The sequence below is a fragment of the Leopardus geoffroyi genome, chromosome D2 (genome assembly GCF_018350155.1).
Source record: "Leopardus geoffroyi isolate Oge1 chromosome D2, O.geoffroyi_Oge1_pat1.0, whole genome shotgun sequence".
Classification (NCBI taxonomy): domain Eukaryota; kingdom Metazoa; phylum Chordata; class Mammalia; order Carnivora; family Felidae; genus Leopardus; species Leopardus geoffroyi.
Window position 1 is genome coordinate 16,725,387 of NC_059334.1, and position 23,873 is coordinate 16,749,259.

The 23,873-nt window shown below is 46.8% G+C and overlaps 1 protein-coding gene and 1 long non-coding RNA gene across 8 annotated transcripts in view; one reads left to right on the forward strand and one right to left on the reverse strand.

Moving 5' to 3' along the window:
• The window catches only part of DISC1 (DISC1 scaffold protein), a 357,158-nt gene that overhangs the window by 241,558 nt on the left and 91,727 nt on the right, over positions 1 to 23,873 (reverse strand). For 5 of the 7 annotated variants that reach the window (XM_045437359.1, XM_045437358.1, XM_045437357.1 and 2 more), the window contains 2 exons: positions 19,007 to 19,157; positions 3,023 to 3,152 (listed from right to left, as the gene is read on the reverse strand). In XM_045437359.1, the coding sequence (XP_045293315.1) occupies positions 3,023 to 3,152; positions 19,007 to 19,157 (281 nt within the window). Of the gene's footprint in view, positions 1 to 3,022; positions 3,153 to 11,177; positions 11,636 to 15,530; positions 15,916 to 19,006; positions 19,158 to 23,873 lie in introns of those variants that run through there. The other 2 variants (XM_045437363.1, XM_045437364.1) reach the window with 2 other exon arrangements.
• On the forward strand, positions 3,474 to 7,022 carry LOC123576472. The gene is made up of 3 exons (XR_006701420.1): positions 3,474 to 4,025; positions 4,130 to 4,187; positions 6,484 to 7,022. It is a non-coding gene; the product is annotated as an uncharacterized LOC123576472 (long non-coding RNA).

Genomic DNA, 23,873 nt, shown 5'->3' on the forward strand with positions numbered 1-23,873 from the left:
ATTTCCTTCCTTTTTAGGTCTGTACAATAGTCCATTGGGTGGATGTACCACATTTGATTTATCCACTCACCTACAGAGGGACACCTTTTGACTATTGTGAATAACGCTGCTATGGACATCTCTTTGAGGCCCTGATTTCAATTCCTTCGGGCATCTACCCAGAAGTAGAATTGCTTCATTGTGTGGTAATTCTATTTTTTTTTTATGTTTATTTATTTATTTTGAGAAAGAGCACCAGCAGGGAAGAGGCACACAAAGGGGGGGAGGGGGGGTAGGGGAGAGGATCCCAAGCAGGCTCCAGGCTCAGTGTGGAGTCCTATGTGGGGCTCGATCCCCTGACCACAGCATCACGACCTGAGCAGATATCAAGAGTCAAACACTCAAAAGACTGAGCCACCCGGGTGCCGCAGTAATTCTATTTTTAATGCTCTGAAGACTCACTGTGCTTTTTCACAGTGGCCCTATGCCCTATTCTTTGTTTTTTAATTTATTTTTTAAAATCTGCATCCAAGTTAGTTAGCATAGAGTGCAATAATGATTTCAGGAGTAGAATCCGGTGATTCATCCCCTACGTATGACACCCAGTGCTCACCCCGGCAAGTGTCCTCCTTAATGCCCATCACCCATTTAACCCATCTCCGTATCCAAAACCCCTCCAGCAACCCTCAGTTCTCTGTATTTAGGAGTCTCTTATGTTTCGCCCCCTCCCTGTTTTTATATTATTTTTCCCTCCCTTCCCCTATCTTCATCTGGTTTGTATCTTAAATTCCATGAGTGAAGTCATATGATATTTGTCTTTCTTTGACTAATTTCACTTAGCATAATACACTCCAGTTCCATCCATGCTGTTGAAAATGGCAAGATTTCATTTTTTTTGACTGCCGAGTAATACTCCATTGTGTGTGTGTACACATACACACACACACACACACACCCCACATCTTCTTTATCCATTCATCCATCGATTGACACATAGGCTCTTTCCATACTTGGGTTACTGTTGATAGTGCTGCTATAACCATTGGCGTGCATGTGCCCCTTAGAAACAGCACACCTGTATCCCTTGGGTAAGTACCTAGTAGGGCAGTTGCTGGGTTGTAGGGTAGTTCTATCTTTAATTTTTTGAGGAACCCCCATACTGTTTTCCAGAATGGCTTCACCAGTTTGCATTCCCACCAGCAGTGCAAACGGCCCACACCCTATTCTTAACACAGAAGTCAAAGTGATTCTTTAAAATGGGATCAGATTATGTCACTTCACTGCTTAGAACCCTCCAACGGCTCCACATTCCAGTCAGAGAGAAGCTCAAGTGATTACAAAGGTGTGCAAGGCCCTGCAAGATCCCTTTTCTCTCTGACCTTCTCCTCCACCATTCTATCCTAGCCTGGCCTCCTAGCTGCCCTTTGCATACAGGAGGCACATCCACACTGCAGGCTTCACATGGCTGTTCCCTCTGCTTTAATCTCACTGTTCAATGAGTTGACCTGAGCCTATGCATGATAGCTCTTACCACCCTACAACAGGGTAAGTAGATAATTTAGGTATTTATTATGTTTGCCATTTCTTATGTATCTCCCCAAGCCCACCCCTACTAGAACATCAACTTCACCCTAAGCATTCAATCCTAAGCATTTCAAACAGTATCTGGCACAGAGGAGGCATTCAAATACCTGCTGAATGAATATCCACCTCTCCCCCAGAGTTCTGCCAAGAACATTCCCTTCAAACACTAAGTATCCCAAGCTAAAATTATTTTGACATCAGCAGGAATTATGTAGACCATTAACTGATACATATTCTTCAAAACCAAAAACAAGATTTCACATTTTCACCCGAACTTTTGTGGTAATGCTCATTGAATATATAAGCATTCAGTTTATTGGAGAATATGTTCAAATTGTGATGACTTTTGCTTCCCTTTGCCACCTTGCTATTTTGGGGATCTGGGTGGGCAAACTCAGATAACAAGAATACCCTGCATGAGGGAGTGGGGATGGGAGGAGGGCGGTCCAGTAACTTGTCCAAGCCCCATAAACTGATCTAAATTCATTCTGTTATTTAGAGCCTAAACCAGGATTAACTCTCGGGTATTAAAGACCCATGCTCTTGGGGCGCCTGGGTGGCGCAGTCGGTTAAGCGTCCGACTTCAGCCAGGTCACGATCTCGCGGTCCGTGAGTTCGAGCCCCGCGTCGGGCTCTGGGCTGATGGCTCAGAGCCTGGAGCCTGTTTCCGATTCTGTGTCTCCCTCTCTCTCTGCCCCTCCCCCGTTCATGCTCTGTCTCTCTCTGTCCCAAAAATAAATAAACGTTGAAAAAAAAAAATTAAAAAAAAAAAAAAAAAAGACCCATGCTCTTTCTGGAAGTCCAGATGCCTTCAGTGGATGCTTCCTTCTTGTTCCCCATTCCTGCCTCAAAGCCTCCGGGTTCCAGCAGTTGTGGACCCAGCTTTAAGGTGGGGCTAGAGGAGCTTTCAACCTCCTGATTGCCTCTTGCCTTTAAGTCAGTGCTGCTCCAAGACTTCTAGCCCCTGGCCAACTGCTCTGGGCCAACCTGCACATGCAATGCCCGCCAGCTTTTCCCAGACATGCCAGCCTGCCCAGTCCCTACTTACAACTCTGCCCTCTAACAGCTGCTCCTTACAGTCCTAACTGGATACGATTTTCCATAAAGGATTTTCATAGCGCGGATTTCTTCCTGCGTTTCAAAAGAACCTCGTAAAGGTCAAAATGATAAGAGGTGACAAATTGGCCTGGCAGACAAGGAAAGCGTATTCAAAAGGTAATGAGGAATATCGAAAACAGGCACAAACACCACTGAGCTTTCAAACCCCTAGTAGGTAATGAGATTCCTACAAGCCCTCCAGCCATCTCCACCCATCTCTCCCTTTTGTACTTCACGGGTGGACGGCCAAAGCTCTAATTGCTACATTCAAGCAAAGCAAAGATCCGCCCTGCCCCATGTGGCTTAAATGGGTAAGAAAAATGCTGGCCTATTTCCTGAAGATTCTTCTTCACCTGCTTACCTGCAGCTGCTGCTTTTCTTGAAGAAGCCAGTCTCGTCTGGTGATGGACACACGCAGGGCGTCCTGGGCAGTGGGTTCGAACCGCTTTGGCTCCATTCTGAGCAGGGCTTGGGCGCTGTCACTGCTGGCCCTTAAAGTAAAACATGCATATTGGTACAGAGGTAGAGAAGCTGAAATCCCCAGATCTACAAAATGTTGAGAGAAAGAAATTTCAGGGGCACCTGGGTGGCTCAGTCAGTTGAGCGTCCGACTCTTGATTTCGGCTCAGGTCATGATCCCAGGGTCGTGGGATCGAGCCCTGCGTCGGGCTCTGCGCTCAGGGTGTAGCCTGCTTAGGATTCTCTCTCTCTCGCTCTCTCTCTCCCCACCCCACCTCCCCTGCTCATGCTCTCTCTTTCTCTCACTCTGAAATTTTTAAAAAAAAAAGAGAGAGAAATTTCACCAAGTGGCCACCAGCTGTTCTCATACTTAGGCAGGTCATAGGGATGAGGTCCCTAATGTAAGTTTCTGTTTTAATTACAATCTGTTGGGGCTTTTGCTTTTTCACCCATAGCCAGACTGTTTTACACCTGCATCGTCCAGTACCATGGCCCCTAGTCCCGTGTGCTATGTGCTGAAATTGTAAAATATGCCCCCAGATATTTTTGTTTTTTAATTAGGCTCCATGTCCAACATGCGGCTCAAACTCAAGACCTTGACAAGATCAAGAGTTGCAGGCTCTACCGACTGAACCAGACAGGCGCCCCCACGCCAGATTTTAAAGACTTAAAGAGGGCAAAAATATCTCAATATTTTTTGTGCGTTACAGGTTGGAATGCTAATATTTTCAATGTATTGGGTTGCATTAAATATTTTGTAAAATTAATTTCACCTGTTTCTTCTTCTATTTTAGTGTGGCTACTGGATAATCTGAAATCGTGCCTGTGGTTTGCATTATGTTTTATTGGACAGCACTGACTTGATCGTCCAGAGCCAAATTCCAGGCTGTGGAGATTAAGAAGAGGTATGACTGGTTTGCAGATGCCTGGGTCAGAGCTTCTCAGAAAAGGTTTGCTAAAAGACTGTCAAAACCCACTTAAAATCTGGCTCTGTGTCTTTTTCCTGCAGGAGTTGACACATTTGGTCAAAGCTGAGGAAAATGCAGCATAGGCTTGAGCTCATGCTGGTGAGTTGCCTTTGTAAGGGTCTTGCGGGCATTTGTCCTTAAAGGACGATAAATTCATCCTTAAAGTATTCAATTTCTGGCTCAATGAAGTTGGACAGAAAAAAAAATATATACCCTAAGTGAAAACCCATGTCAACCATTCAAGGAGGCTACGGTCTAGGAAAACACCACCAACTACAATTAAAAGGCAAACAACAAGCTGGGGAAAATATTGCCAGTCAGGAATCAGAAAAGGGAAAAATATTGCTAATTTCAAGAGTTCTATCAAACCAAGAAGAATAAAGACGAACACGTCAATCAGAAATTCAAACAAAGGAATTACAAACAGTCAAGGAAAATGTTTACCATAAAAAATACTTTTCAGTGCAAATTCACACAACATAAAATATCATTTTTCACCTAACTGGCAAAGGTTTTCAGGAACCATGATTGTTTGGTGAGGGAAGGGAATAAGAATTTAGCATAAAATATAATATAACTTGGATCCTATATTCCCACTCCTAAGAATTCATCATATGTAAATGATCACAGATGTGCACAAAGTTTGACTGCAAAAATACATTTTTTAATAGCCCAAAACTGAACTCACACAATTGTACCCCAAATGAGGACCAGAGCAGTCAACAACGGCAGTCACTCTATGCAGCCACTAAAATTAGGTCACCAAAGAAGATATAACCCCATGGAAAATGATCACTTTTTTCAAAGCAGCTATTATGGTAATATGTATACTATGAAACAACTATTGTAAGAAAAAAAAAGGAAAACATCCACCAAAATGTTATCAGCTCTCGCCTCTGAGTGGTGGAATTTCTTCTTTTGGCCAATCTTTGATTTTCTAAGTTTTCTCTAGTAAGTGGATGTTATTTTTAACACCATAATGGAAATGTTTTCTACCACATACACTAAGTAGCTACACTGTTTACTTAAATATTTTAACATAGCCAACCTGTCTGTTGTAGCCCTTGGACAAAACAGACATGTCTGTGTTGGAAATCAATCACATTTCATACATTAATGATCAAGGGTGTCATCCCCTGTGGGAAAGCAGGTATCGATACCTTCAGACAGTCAAAGGCATAAAGTACACCTGTCCCCTCCCTCGGGATCTCCTTCCAGAGAGCTGTACCTAGCCTGCACATGCATACCGACTTCAGGATTCAGCAAGTAGGAGCCCAAAGCTGCATGTTCCCCTCTGTGCATGCACACAGGGTCTCAGTCCCTCCACGTTTCTCAGAAAGAAAACAACTCATTATTTTTAGATTCCATTTATGAGTGGAATTACATGGTATTTGTCTTTCTTAGTCTAGTTTATTTCCCTTATTTCACTTAGCATAATACCCTCTAGGTCCATCCATTGTCCCAAATGGCACAGTGTCGTTCTTTTTTATGGCTGTATAATATTCCACCATGTATATGCACATGCACATGTGCCACGTTTTCCTTATCCATTTGTCTCCTGACGGACTCTGAGGTTGCTTCCATGTCTTAGCCACTGTAAATAATGCTGCAATAAACAGAGGGATGCATGTATCTTTTTAAATTAGTATTTTCATCTTCTCTGGGTAAATATTCAATGAATAGACAAAAACCAGAATACGACCTATGAATACAGAGAACAAACTGATGGTTGCCAGAACGTTGGGAGTGGGGGGTTGGGTGAAATGGGTGAAAAGGAGATACAGGCTTCCAGTTCCGGAATGAGTAAGTCACCGGAATAAAAGGCACAGCCTAAGGAACAGAGTCAATGATATTGTCACAGCCATGGAACAAGACACATGGTAGCTACACTTGTGATGAACACAGCATACAGTATAAACTTGTCAAATCACTAAGTTATATACCTGAACTAATGTAACAGTGTGTGTCAGCTATATTCAAAAAGGAAAGAAGGAAGGAAGGAAGGAAGGAAGGAAGGAAGGAAGGAAGGAAGGGGAAGCGGGGGAGGGAGGAAGGAAGGAAGGAAGGAAGGGGGAGGGAGGGAGGAAGGAAAGAAGAGGGAGGGGGAGGGAGGGAGGAAGGAAAGAAGAGAAAGGGGGGAGGGAGGAAGGAAGGAAGAAAGGAAGGAAGGAAGGAAGGAAGGAAGGAAGGAAGGAAGGAAGAGGAAGGGGGGAGGGAGGGAGGGAGGGAGGAAGGAAGGAAGGAAGGAAGAAAGGAGGGAGGGAGGGAGGGAGGAAGGAAGGACGAAAGGAAGGCAGGGAGGTAGGAGAAAATGAGTAACCGATCCTAACATGTGTTTGTTCTTTGTTCATCTCCTTTCACTCTTACCCCATTTCGTTCAAACATTCTGAAAAAGCAAACGCCATCAAGCTCACCCACTATGTGCCATGGACTGTGCTGGGTGCTAGGGACCCAGCAGTAAAGAAGACTTGGTTCCTGCCCAGAGCAGGGGAGACACACACCGAAAGGAAAATATAAGACAACGGGCAAATGCTCAACCCAGGTCTCAAACCTATTACTCTAGGAGTTGAAAGGTGGAAGTGAGTCTCCCACTTCCTCAATCTTAACGTGGCATTTACAAATGAGGGAGCCAACCAAGCACTGCAGCCCTGATATTTCTGGAAACAATGGTAGAAAATAAGTCACCTCAGCTTTTCTAAGTTGTGAAACAGAAGCTACAGAAAAGGGAACCCTCCTCGTATTCCTGGGCCTGACACAGATTCACATTCTCTGAATAATCTCGAAAATTGCTTATTGTAACAGACCACGCAATTTAGAAATTTATTTTAAGACCTGTTACTCTCTGATTCATGTGCTTGAAGGCAAATTACAGGAGTCGTTGTAATAAAAATGCTTAGGCTGATCATAATAAAACAAACTAGTATGAGTTGAGAATTTTCTGTGCACCAGACACTATCATTTTTGTCACACTCACTTCTCCTTACAGACCTAAGAGGAAGTATTATTATTAGAGTTTTGTCACTGAGGAAGCAGGTGTCAGGGGCATTCAGTGACTTGCTCTCGGTCACAATGAGAACAAACAGCAGAGTCCAGGGGTCAGGGGTGCATCCGGCTGATCCCCCCCCTTCCCAGTCCTTTCCTGGACAACCTGATGCCATTTAGGCTCTCGACAAGATTATAAACTTGTGTTTCCTCCTGGTTTCTAATCACACGCCACCCACACCCACAGATTAAGTCCCCTTGCTTGCTCCCCAGCAGGCCCAGCTGAGAATGAAAGGGAGGGTTCAGCACGGGGAGGGAGGTGAGCTTTGAGCCCTAGTTCTGCCTTTTTCTAGCCGCGAGTCCTTGGATTCATTAAAGCTCTCTGAACCTCATCTTCCTCGTTTTTAAAACGAGGAAGGTGGTGAGGATGATGATGCCTTCCCTATACGGCTGATTACAAGGGTCCTAATCAGTTTATTCAACAAATGAACGCCGTGCACCTACTGGGCGCAGGCCCCACTCTCGCGCCAGGTAGGAAGAAGGAGGCAGAACCCCTCTGCCCTCAGAGAGCTTTGCTGTTTGCCGTCCCTCGTGTGTCGTGTTTGCATCGGGAAAATGACCTCTGGATGCATGTCCAGTGGGCACACGGTCCTACACAGTGAAGATTACAGATGAAATGTCCCCGAGGATCTTTACACGTATCAGAAGAGGAAGTCTCTGGAACAAAACCATCACCAACTACTGACGTCCGTGGGAATGGGACGTGCTTCCCCCTCTGGGCTCCAGAGTCTTGGCCTGTCTTGCAGCCACGTGCTCCAGACTGACAGCCTCAGGAAGGGGAAAGAACTCACCTCATCTTGTGCTCTGCACTGAGTAGGGGCTTAGCAAATATTTGTTCAATGATCTCATGAGTCCGTGGCCTTAGGAAATCCAGAAGTCGTTTATATTCAGCTTTCTATTGCATTGGATCATTTCTTTGCACTAATTTATTTCCCAATTTGCTCTGCTTATGCAAATATTAAGAGTTTCCTGAATTTCCTAAATAGATACCATCTGGGTCGGGCTGGGAGTTATTGAAGGAAATCAACATAGAATTGAAAATTAGCTACAGAGACGCTACAGGTGGGTAACTGGGAATTCTCCGTATTATTGTTAATCACATTCATTACTAAAGCCATAAGAAAAGCCCCTGTGATTAACCAAAACTCATCTCCCTGTCTCGCGCTCTTTGACTCTGAGTATAGAAAGCCATCCATAGATGGCTGAGTGGCGGCCCCAGGACACGCTGTGGCTCAGTAATGAAGCCAGGGACAGGTGTCTGTTGTTCAGATGTTCAGTCCTCTGAGCCAGGCTCCCTCTTCCTTCTACCGTGTTGTTCCCTTTATATTTAATAATTCTCAATGTGTAATCCCTAATGTCAGTGCAAATTAGCATTGCTGCCATAAACTAATCAGTATGTAAAATGAGCAAGTCCCTGAGGGGCAAGAATTAAAAACACGAGGGTTGGAATGTTAGAACAGCCCTGGGTGCCAACAGGGACTCGGGGTCTCTAAGACCCTACCCTCCGCCGCCGGGTTTCAAACAGGCCCCCATCTGGGGCTGCCCAGTGCTGGAAAAATCCTGGCCTTTCTCCTTGTGTCTTTTCCACTAGCCAGTTAAAGGATAAACCCATTTGGAAAATGAGGTCCTACGCCACTGAAAGCAGTAAGAACATTTCTCTTCCCAGTGACCCCACGCACCATGTGGCTTTTGTGAGTGTGTAGTTCAACAGTGCTGAGGAAGGAATGAACCCTCTGGGGGTTGACGCCTCTGGAATCACGTGGTTAAGTGTGTGCCTGAGATGAACACACATCACTACCTCCTCCCTAGCCAGCACCCGAGGCCCCAGAGCTCTCCCGCACCCTCCTTTTGCTCTGATGGTTGCCTGCAGAAGTATGTAGAGTGAGAATGTTACAGGGCAGGAGAGAGGCCAGACAATGCACCTGCTAGGACATCCCATGCCAGAAGGGCTCACGGCAATGGCTATGGTTTACAGAGTTGTCTATATAACACAGAAGGTCCCTTTCCCGGACAGAAATGTGTCTTCATGGTGCTAAAAATATTGCTGTTTTTTGCCACTTCTGGAATCAAAGAATTTTAGTCAAGGAGAAAACCAACATTTATCAAGGCCAGTGCTCTCATTATTACAGTTGGGAAAACCTCAGTTCAGATGACTATTTCTTACAGCCCCTCTGAATACCTTTGCTCATTGTTGTTCCCCATGGATGACCATTCTAACAAATTCATGTCATGTGACTTCCGTGTTTCCATCCCTCCCTCTTTGGGAAGATGGGGAGAAAGAAGTGGTTTGCGCCAGCCATATAATCACTGAAGTGTGGTTTAAATCTAGACATCGCTGGGGCGCCTGGGTGGCTCAGTCAGTTAAGCATCCGACTTTAGCTGGGGTCATGATTTCACGGTTTGTGGGTTTGAGCCCCGTGTCAGGCTCTGTGCTGACAGCTCAGAGCCTGGAGCCTGCTTCGGATTCTGTGTCCCCCTCTCTCTCTCTCTGCCCCCCCCCCAACTCCACTCGTACTCTGTCTCTCTCTCAAAAATAAACATTAAAAATTAAAAATAAAAATAAAAAATCTAGACATCGCTTCCTCATCCAATGAAATATTGTAAATTATCAAGGCCACTGTGAAAGCACAAATACCATAAAAATGCAGATAACTTTACAGTTCTGCCTTTATATATATGTAGTTCTATCTATGATAGATAGATCTACATATAGATATGAATCTGATTTGTATCTAAAAAGTAAGCAGAACAGGGCTACCTGGGTGGCTCAGTCAGTTAAGCGTCTGACTTCAGCTCAGGTCATGATCTCACGGTTCGTGGGTTCAAGCCCTGCCGTCGGGCTCTGTGCTGACAGCTCGGAGCCTGGAGCCTGCTTCAGATTCTGTGTGTGTGTGTCTCTCTCTCTGCCCCTCCCCCACTTGTGTGCGCGCGCTCTCTCTCTCTCTCTCTCAAAACTAAATACTTTTTTAAAGTTTTTAAATAAATGAAGAGTAAGAATAGAAAACGAAACATCATTGTCTTCTATAGTCCTATCCCACTCAGAAAAATGACTACACTGCAAGGGGGCACACGGATATTTATGTGGGTTTGTGACAGCTACGCCCAATACAAATGGCTCCAGGACAGACTTCAGTTGAATGGGAGCAAAGAGGATGGCATGGGAGACATTTATTTGGAAGATTTTATTTAGAATCCACTAATTCGTGGGGCGCCTGGGTGGCGCAGTCGGTTAAGCATCCGACTTCAGCCAGGTCACGATCTCGCGGTCCGCGAGTTCGAGCCCCGCGTCAGGCTCTGGGCTGATGGCTCAGAGCCTGGAGCCTGTTTCCGATTCTGTGTCTCCCTCTCTCTCTGCCCCTCCCCCGTTCATGCTCTGTCTCTCTCTGTCCCAAAAATAAATAAACATTGGAAAAAAAAATTTTTTTTTAAAGTTTGGGGCGCCTGGGTGGCGCAGTCGGTTAAGCGTCCGACTTCAGCCAGGTCACGATCTCGCGGTCCGTGAGTTTGAGCCCCGCATCAGGCTCTGGGCTGATGGCTCAGAGCCTGGAGCCTGTTTCCGATTCTGTGTCTCCCTCTCTCTCTGCCCCTCCCCCGTTCATGCTCTGTCTCTCTCTGTCCCAAAAAATAAATAAACGTTGAAAAAAAAAATTAAAAAAAAAATAAATAAAAAGTTAGACACACCTAGGTATGAATTCTGCCCTTATTACTTTCTACCTGTGTGATCTTGGGAAAGTTAATTTCCTTCTCTGAGCCCCAATTTTGTCATTTATAAAATGGGAATAATAATAATACCTATCTTAAAGAGTTATGATGGGGCACCTGGGTGGCTCAGTCAGTTGAGCGTCTGACTTTGGCTCAGGTCATGAACTCATGGTTTGTGAGTTCGAGCCCCGCGTCGGGCTCTGGGCTGATGGCTCAGAGCCTGGAGCCTGTTTCCGATTCTGTGTCTCCCTCTCTCTCTGCCCTTCCCCCGTTCATGCTCTGTCTCTCTCTGTCCCAAAAATAAATAAACGTTGAAAAAAAAAATTAAAAAAAAAAAAAAGAATCCACTAATTCGAAAACAAACTCGGAGGAGTCCTCTGCGGCACACCGCACGTACTCTTCTCCACTTTTCCTTCCCTCCCAACTCCAGGCTGTGACAAGGAGTAGGCGGTGGGTCTCCATTAGCCATACTGATGCCAGTCTGGTGCCTCACCTTGAGCCCCGATTCAGGCTTCAGAAACATGCCCTGGTGTGTCTGGACAATGATGGCCATTGTTACGTGGTACCGTAATGTAGCCATCCCATTTTGCACCTCTGGTAAAACGTGTCTGTAACAGTCATTTTCTCATCTTACGGAGCCCACTGTCATGGCTTTCCATGGTGGGGTGGTCCCAACATGACAATTAAATGAAAATAAAGAATCACACGTTTCAAAGGGACTAGAGGAAGAACTGGTCGGCGGAAAAATGACTCAGCCCAGAAGCATCATGGACTACACGATACTCATCTCTCCTGTTCCCCACCTGAAAGGAAGTATGTGAGCAGGAAATATTTAGACAGGCTAACCGGAGGAGCTCCGCCTTGATAAGCCCCATCGGAAAACCATTGTATATCTCTGTTTTTAAACTTGGTTGTATTTTATCCGCTTTGTGTTTTAAGTTACCCGTCGGGAAACAGTCTTTGATAAAGGACATTTTGCACACATGCACACAATTTAGGCTGTAGATATGACCAATTTTAAAGTACATATTGCTGAAGGTCCAAGGGGAAAATACACAGGAGGCATACAGTCCAAGAAATACAGGACGTTAATGAGAAAATTATCAGTCACAGGTGTGATAGTCAACCAAAGCCCTCTCTTAACAGAAAGTAAAAAATAACTCTTTTGACTAGAGGACAGATACAGTAGGAATAGATGCCCCTCTGTCCCCTTCTGATCGCTGCTGTCACAGGATATTGAAATGTAATTTTCTGATTGCTCCAGAATCAGAAGCTAGAGCTGAAACGCAGGCCCAAACGCTCTCCATTCTAAACTGCTCTAACAGCGGGGTACGGTGCCCCACGCCAGGCACTGCACAAGCAATACTACCACAGCCAACCACCACTCAACACACACACCTGCTGGCCATGTAGGAAATGGAGCTTTCACGAGACATGCTTCTCCTTCCCCTTTCCACAGCCCCACGGGGGGGGGGGGGGGGGGGGGGGGGGGGGAGGTGAGGAGGGAAGAAACGCTCCGACTCAATCCAAACAAAGGCAAGAACATCCACCAGACCCACTCACAAAGACCGGGGGGGGGGGGGGGGGGCTCTGTAAGCAGGAACACCTGATTCTCCGACATGGACATCTGTCTAAGTTGGGGTTCTCTTAACAGAAAGTCTGAGACAAGAATCTGAGTTTGGGCTATTTTCTGGAGAAGTGATTCCCAAGAAACTAAGAGTGAGGAAGCGAGAAGCAGGAAAAGTCAACCAACGGTATGTTACTGAGCTGATCACCACAGGGACAACTGGGGCCCAATCCTACCAGGAACCCCCTGGAAAAACGTGTGGAATGTGCTTCAGAACTGTCGCCCCAGAGGCTGGGGAGGGTGGCACATCTATCCACCAACTCCCACCCCAGTGCTTGACAGCTGCCCTCAGGGGCATTCATTACCCACTCCCCGTCCTCACAAGCTTCAGAGCACGTCGTGTGGCACGCAAACCTGTTGGGAGCCGCAGGTGGACAGAACTGTCCAGAGCTGGAACGGAAATCGGGAGGGAGGCCAAGAGATCGAGATAGAGGACATCAAATGTCTGCAGCAATGTGTGCTCACACAACTGACTTTCTGATGTATCACTACCCCCTCAAGCAGGGATAAAGAAGTTGGAGGGGCGCCTGCGTGGCTTAGTCAGTTAAGCGTCCGACTTTCGGTTTTGGCTCAGGTCAGGAGCTCATGGCTGGTGAGTTCGAGCCCCACGCTGGGCTCTGAGAGGACAGTGTGGAGCCTGCTTGGGATCCTCTCTCTCCCTCTCTCTCTGCCCCTCCCCCTCTCACTCTCTCTGTCTCTCTCAAAATAAATAAATAAACTTAAAAAGAAGAAGAAATTGGAGAGCCACGGCAAGGCAGAGAGGTCTGCAACGGGACAGCCTGAATGCCTACCGTTCGGTGTAGCAAAATAGGTGAACTTCCCGTGAATCGAGTAGACGTCGCAAACATTAACCTCCCCAAAAGTGTGCCCGTTGGGCAAGGGGACCCACCAAAAAAGGCTGAGTAATATGTGAAAAGCGGTGGTTGCCCAGATGGGCTGGGAAAGGTTGAATTCACCTCAGGGTCTGGGCATGGGGGGGGGGGGGGGGGGAGGGCTGTGGTGTCGTCTGGAGAACCCATGTGTGGGTGCCCCTGGACAGTGAGCGTGCCAACGCCTGCACACGGGGTGTTCCAGTCTGTTAGCCAGGGAGGCAGCGATGACCAACAAGGAGAGGGTTACAGACAATGGACAGGGAGAGATTCGAAATGGATACGGGAGATTAAAGTTTCAAACTGGACCCGGGGGGCTGAACATCAGTAACTGAAAATGAGCCCGACGTCCGTGGTACCTGCCCAGGCTATCGTGGGCAATGGGAAGATGTATCCAGCAGAACACGACAGAGACCGGAGAACAGGAAGACCATGGTGTGTTTGTACCTCCCCTGAACAGAGACGCCACAGTGAACCGGTTATCTTACTGAGCAAAGTGGGACCAAAAACCAGGCCAGGCTCCCAACCACGTGAGTGCCGGTACCTGCCACTGGTGGAGTCAGGTTAATCCGCGAAGGGACGGTGAAGCTGTCTGGGCTGCGGAAGGAACCTGAACGAATGGAGTATGGTTCGGCCCTGTATTCTACTCGAGACCCAGAGAATTCAACAGTGGTTTTTAAAAAGCTGAATGGACCAGTGGCACCGTTGTAGGGCTCAATATGGATTGTGTGGCTCAATCCGTTGAGAGTCCGGCTTCAGCTCAGGTCATGACCTCACGGTTCATGAGTTCGAGCCCCGAGTCGGTGTCTGTGCTGGCAGCTCAGAGCCTGGAGCCCGCTTCGGATTCTGTGTCTCCCTCTCTCTCTCTGCCTCTCCCCCACTCACGTTTTGTCTCTGTCTCTGAAAAATGAATAAACCTTAAACAAATTTTTTTTAAATAAATAAACACTAAAAGAAAAATTTTTAAGTGGAATGGACCAGATTATTAACAACAAAGTGACAGTAAAAATAAAAAATGAAATACAGTGACTGATGTACTTGGGTGTTTACATTTCCTTCAATCTTATTCTAAAGCAAATTTGCTTAACCTGAGATGCAAAGACCCCTCCTCCCCTGCAGAGTGAATGGCTAAGCCTCAGAAGATCTGTGAGCCTGTGGAAACTGCAGGCAATCAATCGTTTGCATGGTTGTATATATGTGGTTTGGTGACTATGGAAGGAGCCTCTAGCTCTCATCAGATTCTCAAAGAAATACTTGATCCCCAAAAGGGTAGGCGTCACTTATTTGTGCCGTTCATCAGTACTGAAAATTTCCCACGTCAATGCAACTATTTCGTTTCTACAGGAAAAGTACAGTTCGTCAAAAAGTATTCCGTTTCCTTCTTGACTCAGAGAGAGCCCCCGGCCTGTAAGAAATATTTCTGTCCCGGCTCCATCCTGACTCCAAGGCTGTGTGAGCTCCAGCCCTGCACCGTGGCCTCCTGGTGGCCGCCGTGAGAACTGCAGCCACAGTCCCTGGTTTAGGGGAAACCCGTTGAGTCCAGACACCCCTGTGGGTGATATATATTACAGGGCTAGATGGGCAGCTGGTCCACTGAAAGACAATTTTCTAAAAATTATTAATAACTATGTAATTCTAGTAATATGCATTAGAAAAATTTAAGAAGTTGATTTTGAATCATTATGTTCTAATTGTGTTAATAATAGGCCAGGTGGATTTGGCAAAAGAAAAACCACAATAATCCGTACGTAACTGAAGTTTGGAAAATAGTGATCTAATTCAATCCTCTCGTTTTCTGGTGAGGAAGTGAAGTGTGAAGAAGTTAGGAAACTATGCCAGGTTAGCAGAAGACACGGGATCAGAACTCAGGTTTCCTGACCTATAATCCAGGGTTCTCTAAGATTCTATAAAAGTTCTTCCGACTGGAGGTGTCAGAACAAAGGCTGAAGGAGCATTTTCTCTAGGGCAACTGAACCACATTAGAGTGAAAGTTCTCTCTCTTTCTCTTTCAATAAATATTCACATATATCTTTGTGAACCCCTACATAGATACATCCACATATGATCACATTCACTCATTCAGTGAACATTTATGGAATACCTATTTGGGGTCAGCCACCGTTCTAGCCTCCAGGGATAGAAAGATAAATATAACACAGTCTTGTCCGCAAGGAGCTCACAGCCTGAAGAGTAGACAGATACTCAAGGAAACAGATTTATTTATTTAAGACCCAAGACAGGGGTGAAGTAATTCAAGGTGATTCAAGGGGAGACGGTGTGATTTCTGGACAAGGCTTCACAGGATGGTAGCTGAGCTGAGTCTCGAACAATGAGCTCTTGAGAGGTGATAATGGTGGGGCAGGTGCAAGATCATAGAATTCAGAAACATTCACAGCATTTAGGTAACTTCTAATACTTCAGTAGGTGTGGATTGTAGGTGTTGGTGATGGCTAGTTATATTCTGGGCTCCTGATGGTGAAGAGCTAGATTGGAAAAGCACTGAATGCCATGCTAAGTAAGCAGCACAGATTTTATCCTGAAAACACTGAGGGCGACTGGGTGTCACATGATATTCCCATCTGTGGCACTGTGGAGAATGAGTGAGAGGGAATAATACTGGAGTCAGAAACACCAGCAAGGAAACCATGGCAATAATCCAGACTAGAAACTCTAAAGCACAACCAAGGCAGTTTGACATGAATGAGCAAAGTGGGTGGTGAGCTGAGGTTAGACAGTAGAGTCAACCATGAAATTGAAAGTGAGGAAAAAGGAGGAGCCAAGTATGTTTCAGAGTTCTTCCTTGGGTAACTGGGTAGATGACTGAGTCAGTAACTGAGAGTGGGGATGTCGGAGAAGGGGCTGATGGGGGAGAAGAATAGCGAATCTAATAAATAGATAGTTTTAAGATGAATTTCCTAAAGGCAAGGATAAAAAGATACTAAACTTTTTAGGATAAAATAAACAGACAGCAAACTTAGTAAAGGTCAGTGAGATGTTCAATAAAGGCCAAATGGTAGGTTGCAACTCTGGAGAGGGATCAGGGCTAAGGATACAAATTAGAGGAAAATTAGTATGTTAAGGGTACCCGAAACACAGGGGTATTTGAGGTCACCCAGAAGGAGAATATATACAGTGAGAAGACAGGATAGGCTAGAGCAGAAGACAGAGGAACATCAGTACTAAGGAAATGGGGAGAGAAACTGGAGTTCTCAAGAGGTTGAGAAGAATGGCCAGCTGGGTAGCAAGAGGACCAGGAAAAGGGTGAATCGTGATAGTCTAGGGGAGAGAGAGTTTAAGAATGAATTTGATTGATGAAATGTTACAGACCTCACGGTGATACAGAGCAGAATAAGAGTGGAAAATGCCTTTTGGGTTTAACAGAAAATCACTGCTGACTGCTGCAGTGATAGAGACAGAGATCAGAGATAAAAATCAGGTCAGATATCAGACCATGGAGGTCAGGTCCCATTCACTCCAAAAGTGAACATGAACTAAAAGCACAGCGTGCAGGTAACCCCTGGGCGGGGAAGGACAGAGGATAACAACAAAGCAAGCCAACAGTTTCTACTGGCTCAATAAGTGGTTAATAAAGGCCTCCACTTTTATGAGGAGAATATTAAGTTGGACCCTATGAAACTTCCATATTTATAAGTCACAGTCAGATATAAGGAATGTCAGATGTTGTCACCCAACTGAGTGAGAATGGGTGATACCGACTGTATTGTCGTTCCTTACGTCATGTTCTGCGAGAAACTCAGCCAAGATCAGCGCATCGCTCTCCACTCAAATCACATGGAGGCTAATAATGGACAAGCCTTGGCCAGACTTAGGCAGCTCAGCGAGCTAGTTCCAAGCCAAGACTCACACCAGGCAGCCAGCACCATGCCCGGGCTCAGCACCCACCTGCTGGGGGGTCTGCACAAGCTCCTTAACCTCTCCTGGACCTTGTATAAATATAAAGACAGATGATGATGATGATGATGATGATGATGATGATGATGACATCAATCTCCATAGCGATGCAGTTAATAAAATAGTTCTACCTCCTAGAATTGTCTAGAGGACTAAATATGAACTACTTCCCATCCACTGAAGGAAGAATAGACAAGCAAAATGTGGCACATCCGCGCCACGAAATACTGCTCAGCCTTACAGAGGAAGGAAATCCTGATACATGACACAACATGGATGAACCCTGAGGACATTCTGCTGAGTGAAATAAGGTTCCGAGGGGAGTCAAATTCGGAGCCAGAAGCTGGGGACAGAATGGGGAGGGGGAGTCTGTGCTTAACAAGGACACAGTCTCAGTTTAGGAAGATGGAAAGAGTTCTAAAGATGGCTGGCGGTGATGGTAACGCAACAATGTGGATGCACTTTACGTCTCTGAGCGGTACACTTAAAAATGGTTGAAATGGCAAATTTCGTGTCACATACACTTTATTGCAATAAAAATGGGAAAAAAGTAGTGAATTCCTAAATCACTCAGTCATTGTTATGCAAATGTTGTTAAATAAATAGAAACACAATGCATTGGCAGATGTCGCATGACCCAAGACCAGAAATAACCCCAAAGAACAGAAGAAAGAAAGAATTCAGTAGAAAGTCAAATTGGGAAGGACCCCACATGAGTGAGAAAGGGAGGGGAAATGAGGCGATACCTCAGTGTCGATGAAAAACTGCATCGATAAAGGAGGTGGAATCCACCCGCTCTTTAAGAAGCCCAGTGAAAGTTCACTCAACAAATATTTATAAGGAAGCACCTCCCAGGTGCCAGGCACTCTGGCACATGCTACCAGCAAAACTGTAGGGCAAGAACATGAGAAAATGATTGGCACAGCTGTCAAGACAGGCTGTAGGGAGACACCAAGACAGATGAAACGTACAAGGCCACGTACACTTCATAGGAATGAGCCAGACCATCTTGTGATTGCCGGGGCCACCCGGCAGTCGGAAATACAGTGTGGTTGCTGAGGCCATGTTTACCACTAAGGAGAAGCCGGCCTGGGCTGTGATTAGGCTGACAGCACCCATCGCAAACCTGTTCCCTGGCAACCCCTTCCCCAGAAGAGAGGCAACAAGCAGGTAGAGGAGAGCAGTGGTTCTCAGACTTTTCAGACATGCCAGCGCCTGGGACCCACCCCAGAGAGCCTGACTCAGTCCGTCTGGGTGGAAGCTGGGCATTTCAAGTCTCCAGGTGATTCAAACACACAGCCAGGATTGAGAGCCCCTGCATCACAAAGAGCGATTGCTCCCTGTATAGCAGGTATCCCAGGGGCCCCTCGGGTAGCAGAAACAGCAGAGGATGATTGGCAGCTGGAAGTGACCGGCAGGAGGATGTGTTTTTCCCCTTCAGTCAGAGACGACCACCTGTGGATCTCACAGGCTTGACCAAGGGGCTCCTGACAAGAGGAAACCCATCCCTCCTTCTGAGAAGGCTGGCTTCCCAGGGGAAGCTTGGTATCCAGGCTGCGCCAGGATACCAAGGGTCTCTCCCGTCACTTAGCAGAAGCAGCTTCTTAGGGGAGTGTGATCCACACCAGTCACTCCCTCTGGAAGGAACCACCCCCACCTGCCCAGCCAACAAAAGGGTGCTTCCCAGGAAAAAGCAGCTGAGGGTCTCCCTAGGTATTCACCACGTGGGAGCAGGAGAGGAAAGTGGGGGCGATCCAAGTACTCACAGCTGGGAGGCCCTGTGGCGCAAGGCTGCCTGGGCCTGTGCGTCCAGGTGGCCCAGGAGGCTGCAGAGGGCCGGCTGCCTCGAAGGAAGCTGGAAGTGTGGGCTGCCTTTCTCCTTCTCCAGCTCTTCCAATCTGTGTCTTAACGCCTCGGCTGACAACCCAAAACAGGAGAGAGAGATAGAACCATGAAACTCAAAATAGGTAATGCAGCGTCCCAGAGCCCCACTCCCAGCCAACGTTCAGCTTAACGATGCAACACAACCGTGTCTGGTGCCCGCAACTCCACCTCTCAGTTGGTGCTTCCGAGAATCTTCTTTTCATTGACTGCACAGCCCCCCCTACTTTTTGTGCTTCTAAATATCAGAATGTACACTGTAGATATTTATATCATGGTCATAATTATGATCATCCTATAGGAGGACACTTGATATTAATTTTTTTTAATTTTTTAATGTTTATTTTTGAGACAGACAGAGACAGAGCATGAGCAGGGGAGGGGCAGAGAGAGAGGGAGACACAGTATCCAAAGCAGGTTCCAGGCTCTGAGCTGTCTGTCAGCACAGAGCCCAACGCAGGGCTTGAACCCACAAACTGTGAGATCATGACCTGAGCTGAAGTCGGACGCTTAACCAACTGAGCCACCCAGGCACCCCAATATTTTTTTTTTTTTAATTTTTTTTTTTTTCAACGTTTATTTATCTTTGGGACAGAGAGAGACAGAGCATGAACGGGGGAGGGGCAGAGAGAGAGGGAGACACAGAATCGGAAACAGGCTCCAGGCTCTGAGCCATCAGCCCAGAGCCCGACGCGGGGCTCGAACTCACGGACCGCGAGATCGTGACCTGGCTGAAGTCGGACGCTTAACCGACTGCGCCACCCAGGCACCCCAATATTATTTTTAAAACCATGGTTTTCACTCGGGAGAAAACCTGCTCGTTTTGATGAGTTTGGGGTCTTCAATTGAAAAATGTCAGTGCCCAAGCTTGGACTTTAAGAATGTTTCCTTACAAACTGCCCATCAAGACAGAACCAATTACAATCACTAAGGTCATTGAAACGATGTTTCAGTTCTATGTTACAGATGACCATATGTCCACCTCCATTATCAGGTAGGGGTCCTATTACTTTTTAATGACCTTAAGTTTCCCTAGGACAAGGTGCAGATGCAGAATCACTGTAAAACAGTTTTTCTCTAGAAAAGTAAGCTTGAGAAATTGGAATCCCCTCCAATGAGAACTTTCATAACCAAACACCTGAAGAATTGGAAAGTCTCCCCTAAAGCTATTTTTGCATTAATATAAAGACTGGGTTCAAAAATACCATCCATCAGGGGTGCCTGGGTGGCTCAGTCAGTTAAGCGTCCGACTCTTGGTTGCGGCTCATGTCATGATCTGAGATCATGAGATTGAGCCCCGAGGCAGGCTTTGCACTGACAGCATGGAGCCGGCTTCGGGTCCTCCCTCTCTCTCTCTCTCTCTCTCTCTCTCTGCCGCTCCCCCACCTGCCCACCTCCCCCAAAATAAATAAATAAGCTTTTAAAAAAATTAATCTTTAAAAATATCATCCATCAGATCTTCACTCCTGCTTCTCCTTGCCAGGCGAGTCGGCAGAAATTTGATGGCCTCCACCCTTGGGTTGTAGGTGGGCTCTGGGGCCATCCAGGACCCCAGGAAGCCACTTCTGGCCACGAGCGCCTACTGCTTACCGTGATGTGCAGTGGAAACATTAGCGTCTTCTGTGTGTGCCATGATGGGAAGATGTTTGGGAGGCCCAACCCTAGACCATGCTTTACATATCCATGGCCCTCAGGGCATTTTCCAACTAGGTCGTTTCTAGAAGACCCAGTTTTATTTATAAAACTCTTTGGACAAAACTTTTTGCCGTATACCAGCAGAGGTCAACGCTAAGCACGGTGCACCCTCAACATGACGCTTCTCTCTTCCTGCCCTACTCCCAAGGTGCGCACTTGGGCAGAGGAAAAGCAGGCCTCAGGTGTTGTGGGCAGCAGACAACCTCCCCCAGCCATATACAGTGGGACCAACGGCCAGGAACTTGCTAAGAGAATTTGCCAAGGATTCATTCTAACAATACCAGTAAGGGTCGTTTACTTACTTCAAGACCAAGTCACAGGGAACTGACAAGGGTTCTCAGGTGGTGCCACCTTGTTCAAGGTGACAAGACACCACACCAACAACACAGAGTGGACTCTGGCCTGGCAGTTGTCTCAGGATAACACCAAGATACACCTATTCTCTAACACCAAAAGCTTCAACCTTTTTAAAAAATGAATTTTATTTTTTTAAACTTTTTTAATGTTTATTTTTGATAGAGACACAGAGCACAAGCTGGAGAGGAGCAAAGAGAGAGGGAGACACAGGATCCAAAGCAGGCTCCAGGGTCCGAGCTGTCAGCACAGAGCCCGACGCGGGGCTCGAACTCGTCAACTGCGAGATCATGACCCGAGCCGAAGTCAGACGCTCAACTGACTGAGCCACCCAGGCGCCCCGAAATGAATTTTATTTTAGTTAATTTTAAAATTTTTAATTAATTTTATTACTTAGTTGTTTACTTCATTCGTGCTATATACAATCAAAACTGCCATGAAAAGCAATAAATGCCTTACACGTGGTTTCAAATCCCGTCTTCCTGCTGTCGATGTGTATAGAGGTGTGTTACACAGGGATTAGGACAAAGCCTGTGTTTGCACCTTGGCTCTGCCGTTCCTAGCTGTCCCACCTCCATTTTAAGAATGTTCCCTTACAAACTTCCCATCAAGACAGAACCAGTTACAATCACTAAAGTCACTGAAGCCATGTTCCAATTCTATGTTACAGATGACCATATATCCACCTCTGTTATTTTACTTAGCCTGTCTACACGTCAGCTTCCTAATCTGTGGAATTGGGGCTAATAACATGTACATCCTGAAGTTTCCTGAGAATTAACTGAGATCATCTACGCAAAGCATTTAGCATATGCCCAGCAGCCCAGCACCTAGCACGTGTCCAAAGGCTGTCTCTAGTAGTGCCGTTAGGTAGTGGCCTTGGAGTGTTTGCACGGATGTTAGACCCCCAGCCTGGCCTCCCTCTGCCACCAGCTGTGTTCTAAACTGTCCCCTCCCACTGCCTGGTGAAAAGTGCTCAGAGACTGCAAACTGACCTAGCCAAATAAAACAGTAAATTGGCTGCCAAAATCACATTCGCCATGAATTTCAAAGACAAATATGAATTATCCCAGGAAATACCTGTGACTAGCTGTGCTCTGCATTGCCCCTCACCTTCGAAACCATGACATCTAAAGTTATATCCATGTTACGATTAGAAAGGTGTGCCAGGACAGTCACCACTGATTCTATAGCTTATTGTCCCCAGTCTCTAAATGACCTACTCCCTGAGCTTCTCAAATGGCTGTCGGCTACTGCGGGTTCCACCTCACAGGCTGGCATCAGCTCTGCTTGGCATTAGGGTGCATTCTGCTGGTTCCCCCAAAGTACACCCCTATTCACTAATTTGCTATTGCAGACAGAGGGAGCTCCCAGCCAGAGCAAAGGCCCTGAGGCAGTGAACAAAGGGGAGAGAGTGTTGGGGTGGACTTGGTCATCAGGGCTGCAGAGGCCACTGTAAGGACTGTCTGTTTATCTGGAGGGAGGGGGAACCCCTGGAGAATTTTGAGCAGTGATATGACGTGACTGACTCTTGTTGAACAGGATAAGCCGGCTGCTCCCCTGGGAAGAGACCATACGGGGCAGAATCTCGGAAACCAGTCACATGGGTATTGCGGTTCCCTGGACCAGGCCAAATGGTGCCCAGGACCTGCAAGTGAAACAGGGGTGGTGGAAAGTGCCGGGATTTGGGATATTCTCTGACAGATGGGATGTTGGGAATGGAGGAAGACAGTGACTCCAGTATTTGTGGCCCAAACCACCAGGACAAGGTTACTGTGAGCTGAGCTGGGGTGATCTGCCGTTCCCTCTGTCAGAAACACCCTTCCCCACAGCGGCCCAGGCAAGCCATCCTCCCCCTCCAGATCTCCGGCCCCTCAAGTGGGTTCCCCAGGCTCTATGCCCCCTCAGCACACCCAGGCTTCTGCCACACAAGGGCCTCACACTTGTCTCCACTTATTCAAGACCTCCTGTGTCCGTGAGAGAGGGACCTGTCACCATGCTTGTCACTGTTTAAAGACCCACACGGGGAGGCTGCCTGGCTCAGAGTGAGCACACAAGTGTCCTGCTACACTCAAGTTAGGTTCCCTCATGGGCTTTCTTGCTTGGTAAGTTTTCTTAAGCCACTTTATATCGTTTTCATTAGCAAGCAAATGAACATAAAAACATAAAACTCTTCAAGTCTAAAAGGAAATCCACCGACTACCTTGCAAGATTTTACTCTTTCTGCCACAGGCCCTCACGGGGCCACTGCCAGCCGGGCCCAGGCTTTGGGCTCCTGGACTTGTCACCATCCCAGGCTTCCACACCTCGGTGGTGTCCACGTCACTCAGGCCCGCTTCCCCATTTCCAGGCAGGCCACATCTCCCTCACTTCCGCGGGATGAGTCACCTCTCTGCCTAAAATCCCAAGTTCCTCCAGTGTTCCTGCACATGCTCAGCAGACCGCCCTTCCCAGTGCTCAGATGTGCACAAGCCAACGAATGAGTGACCAGACCAAGGAATGCAGAGACATCAGCTACGTCCTCGCACCGTGCCAAGCACATTCATACACACATCACAGAATGTTCTTGGAATCCTGGAGGACTCCGCCCGGCCTCCAGAACAAAGGCCCGACGTCTGTGGCACCAGCAAGGGCATCAGCAGGTTTGCTCAGCCTCGCTCTCTTCTCCCACACTGACACTCTGCTCCCTGAGTGACACGGTAA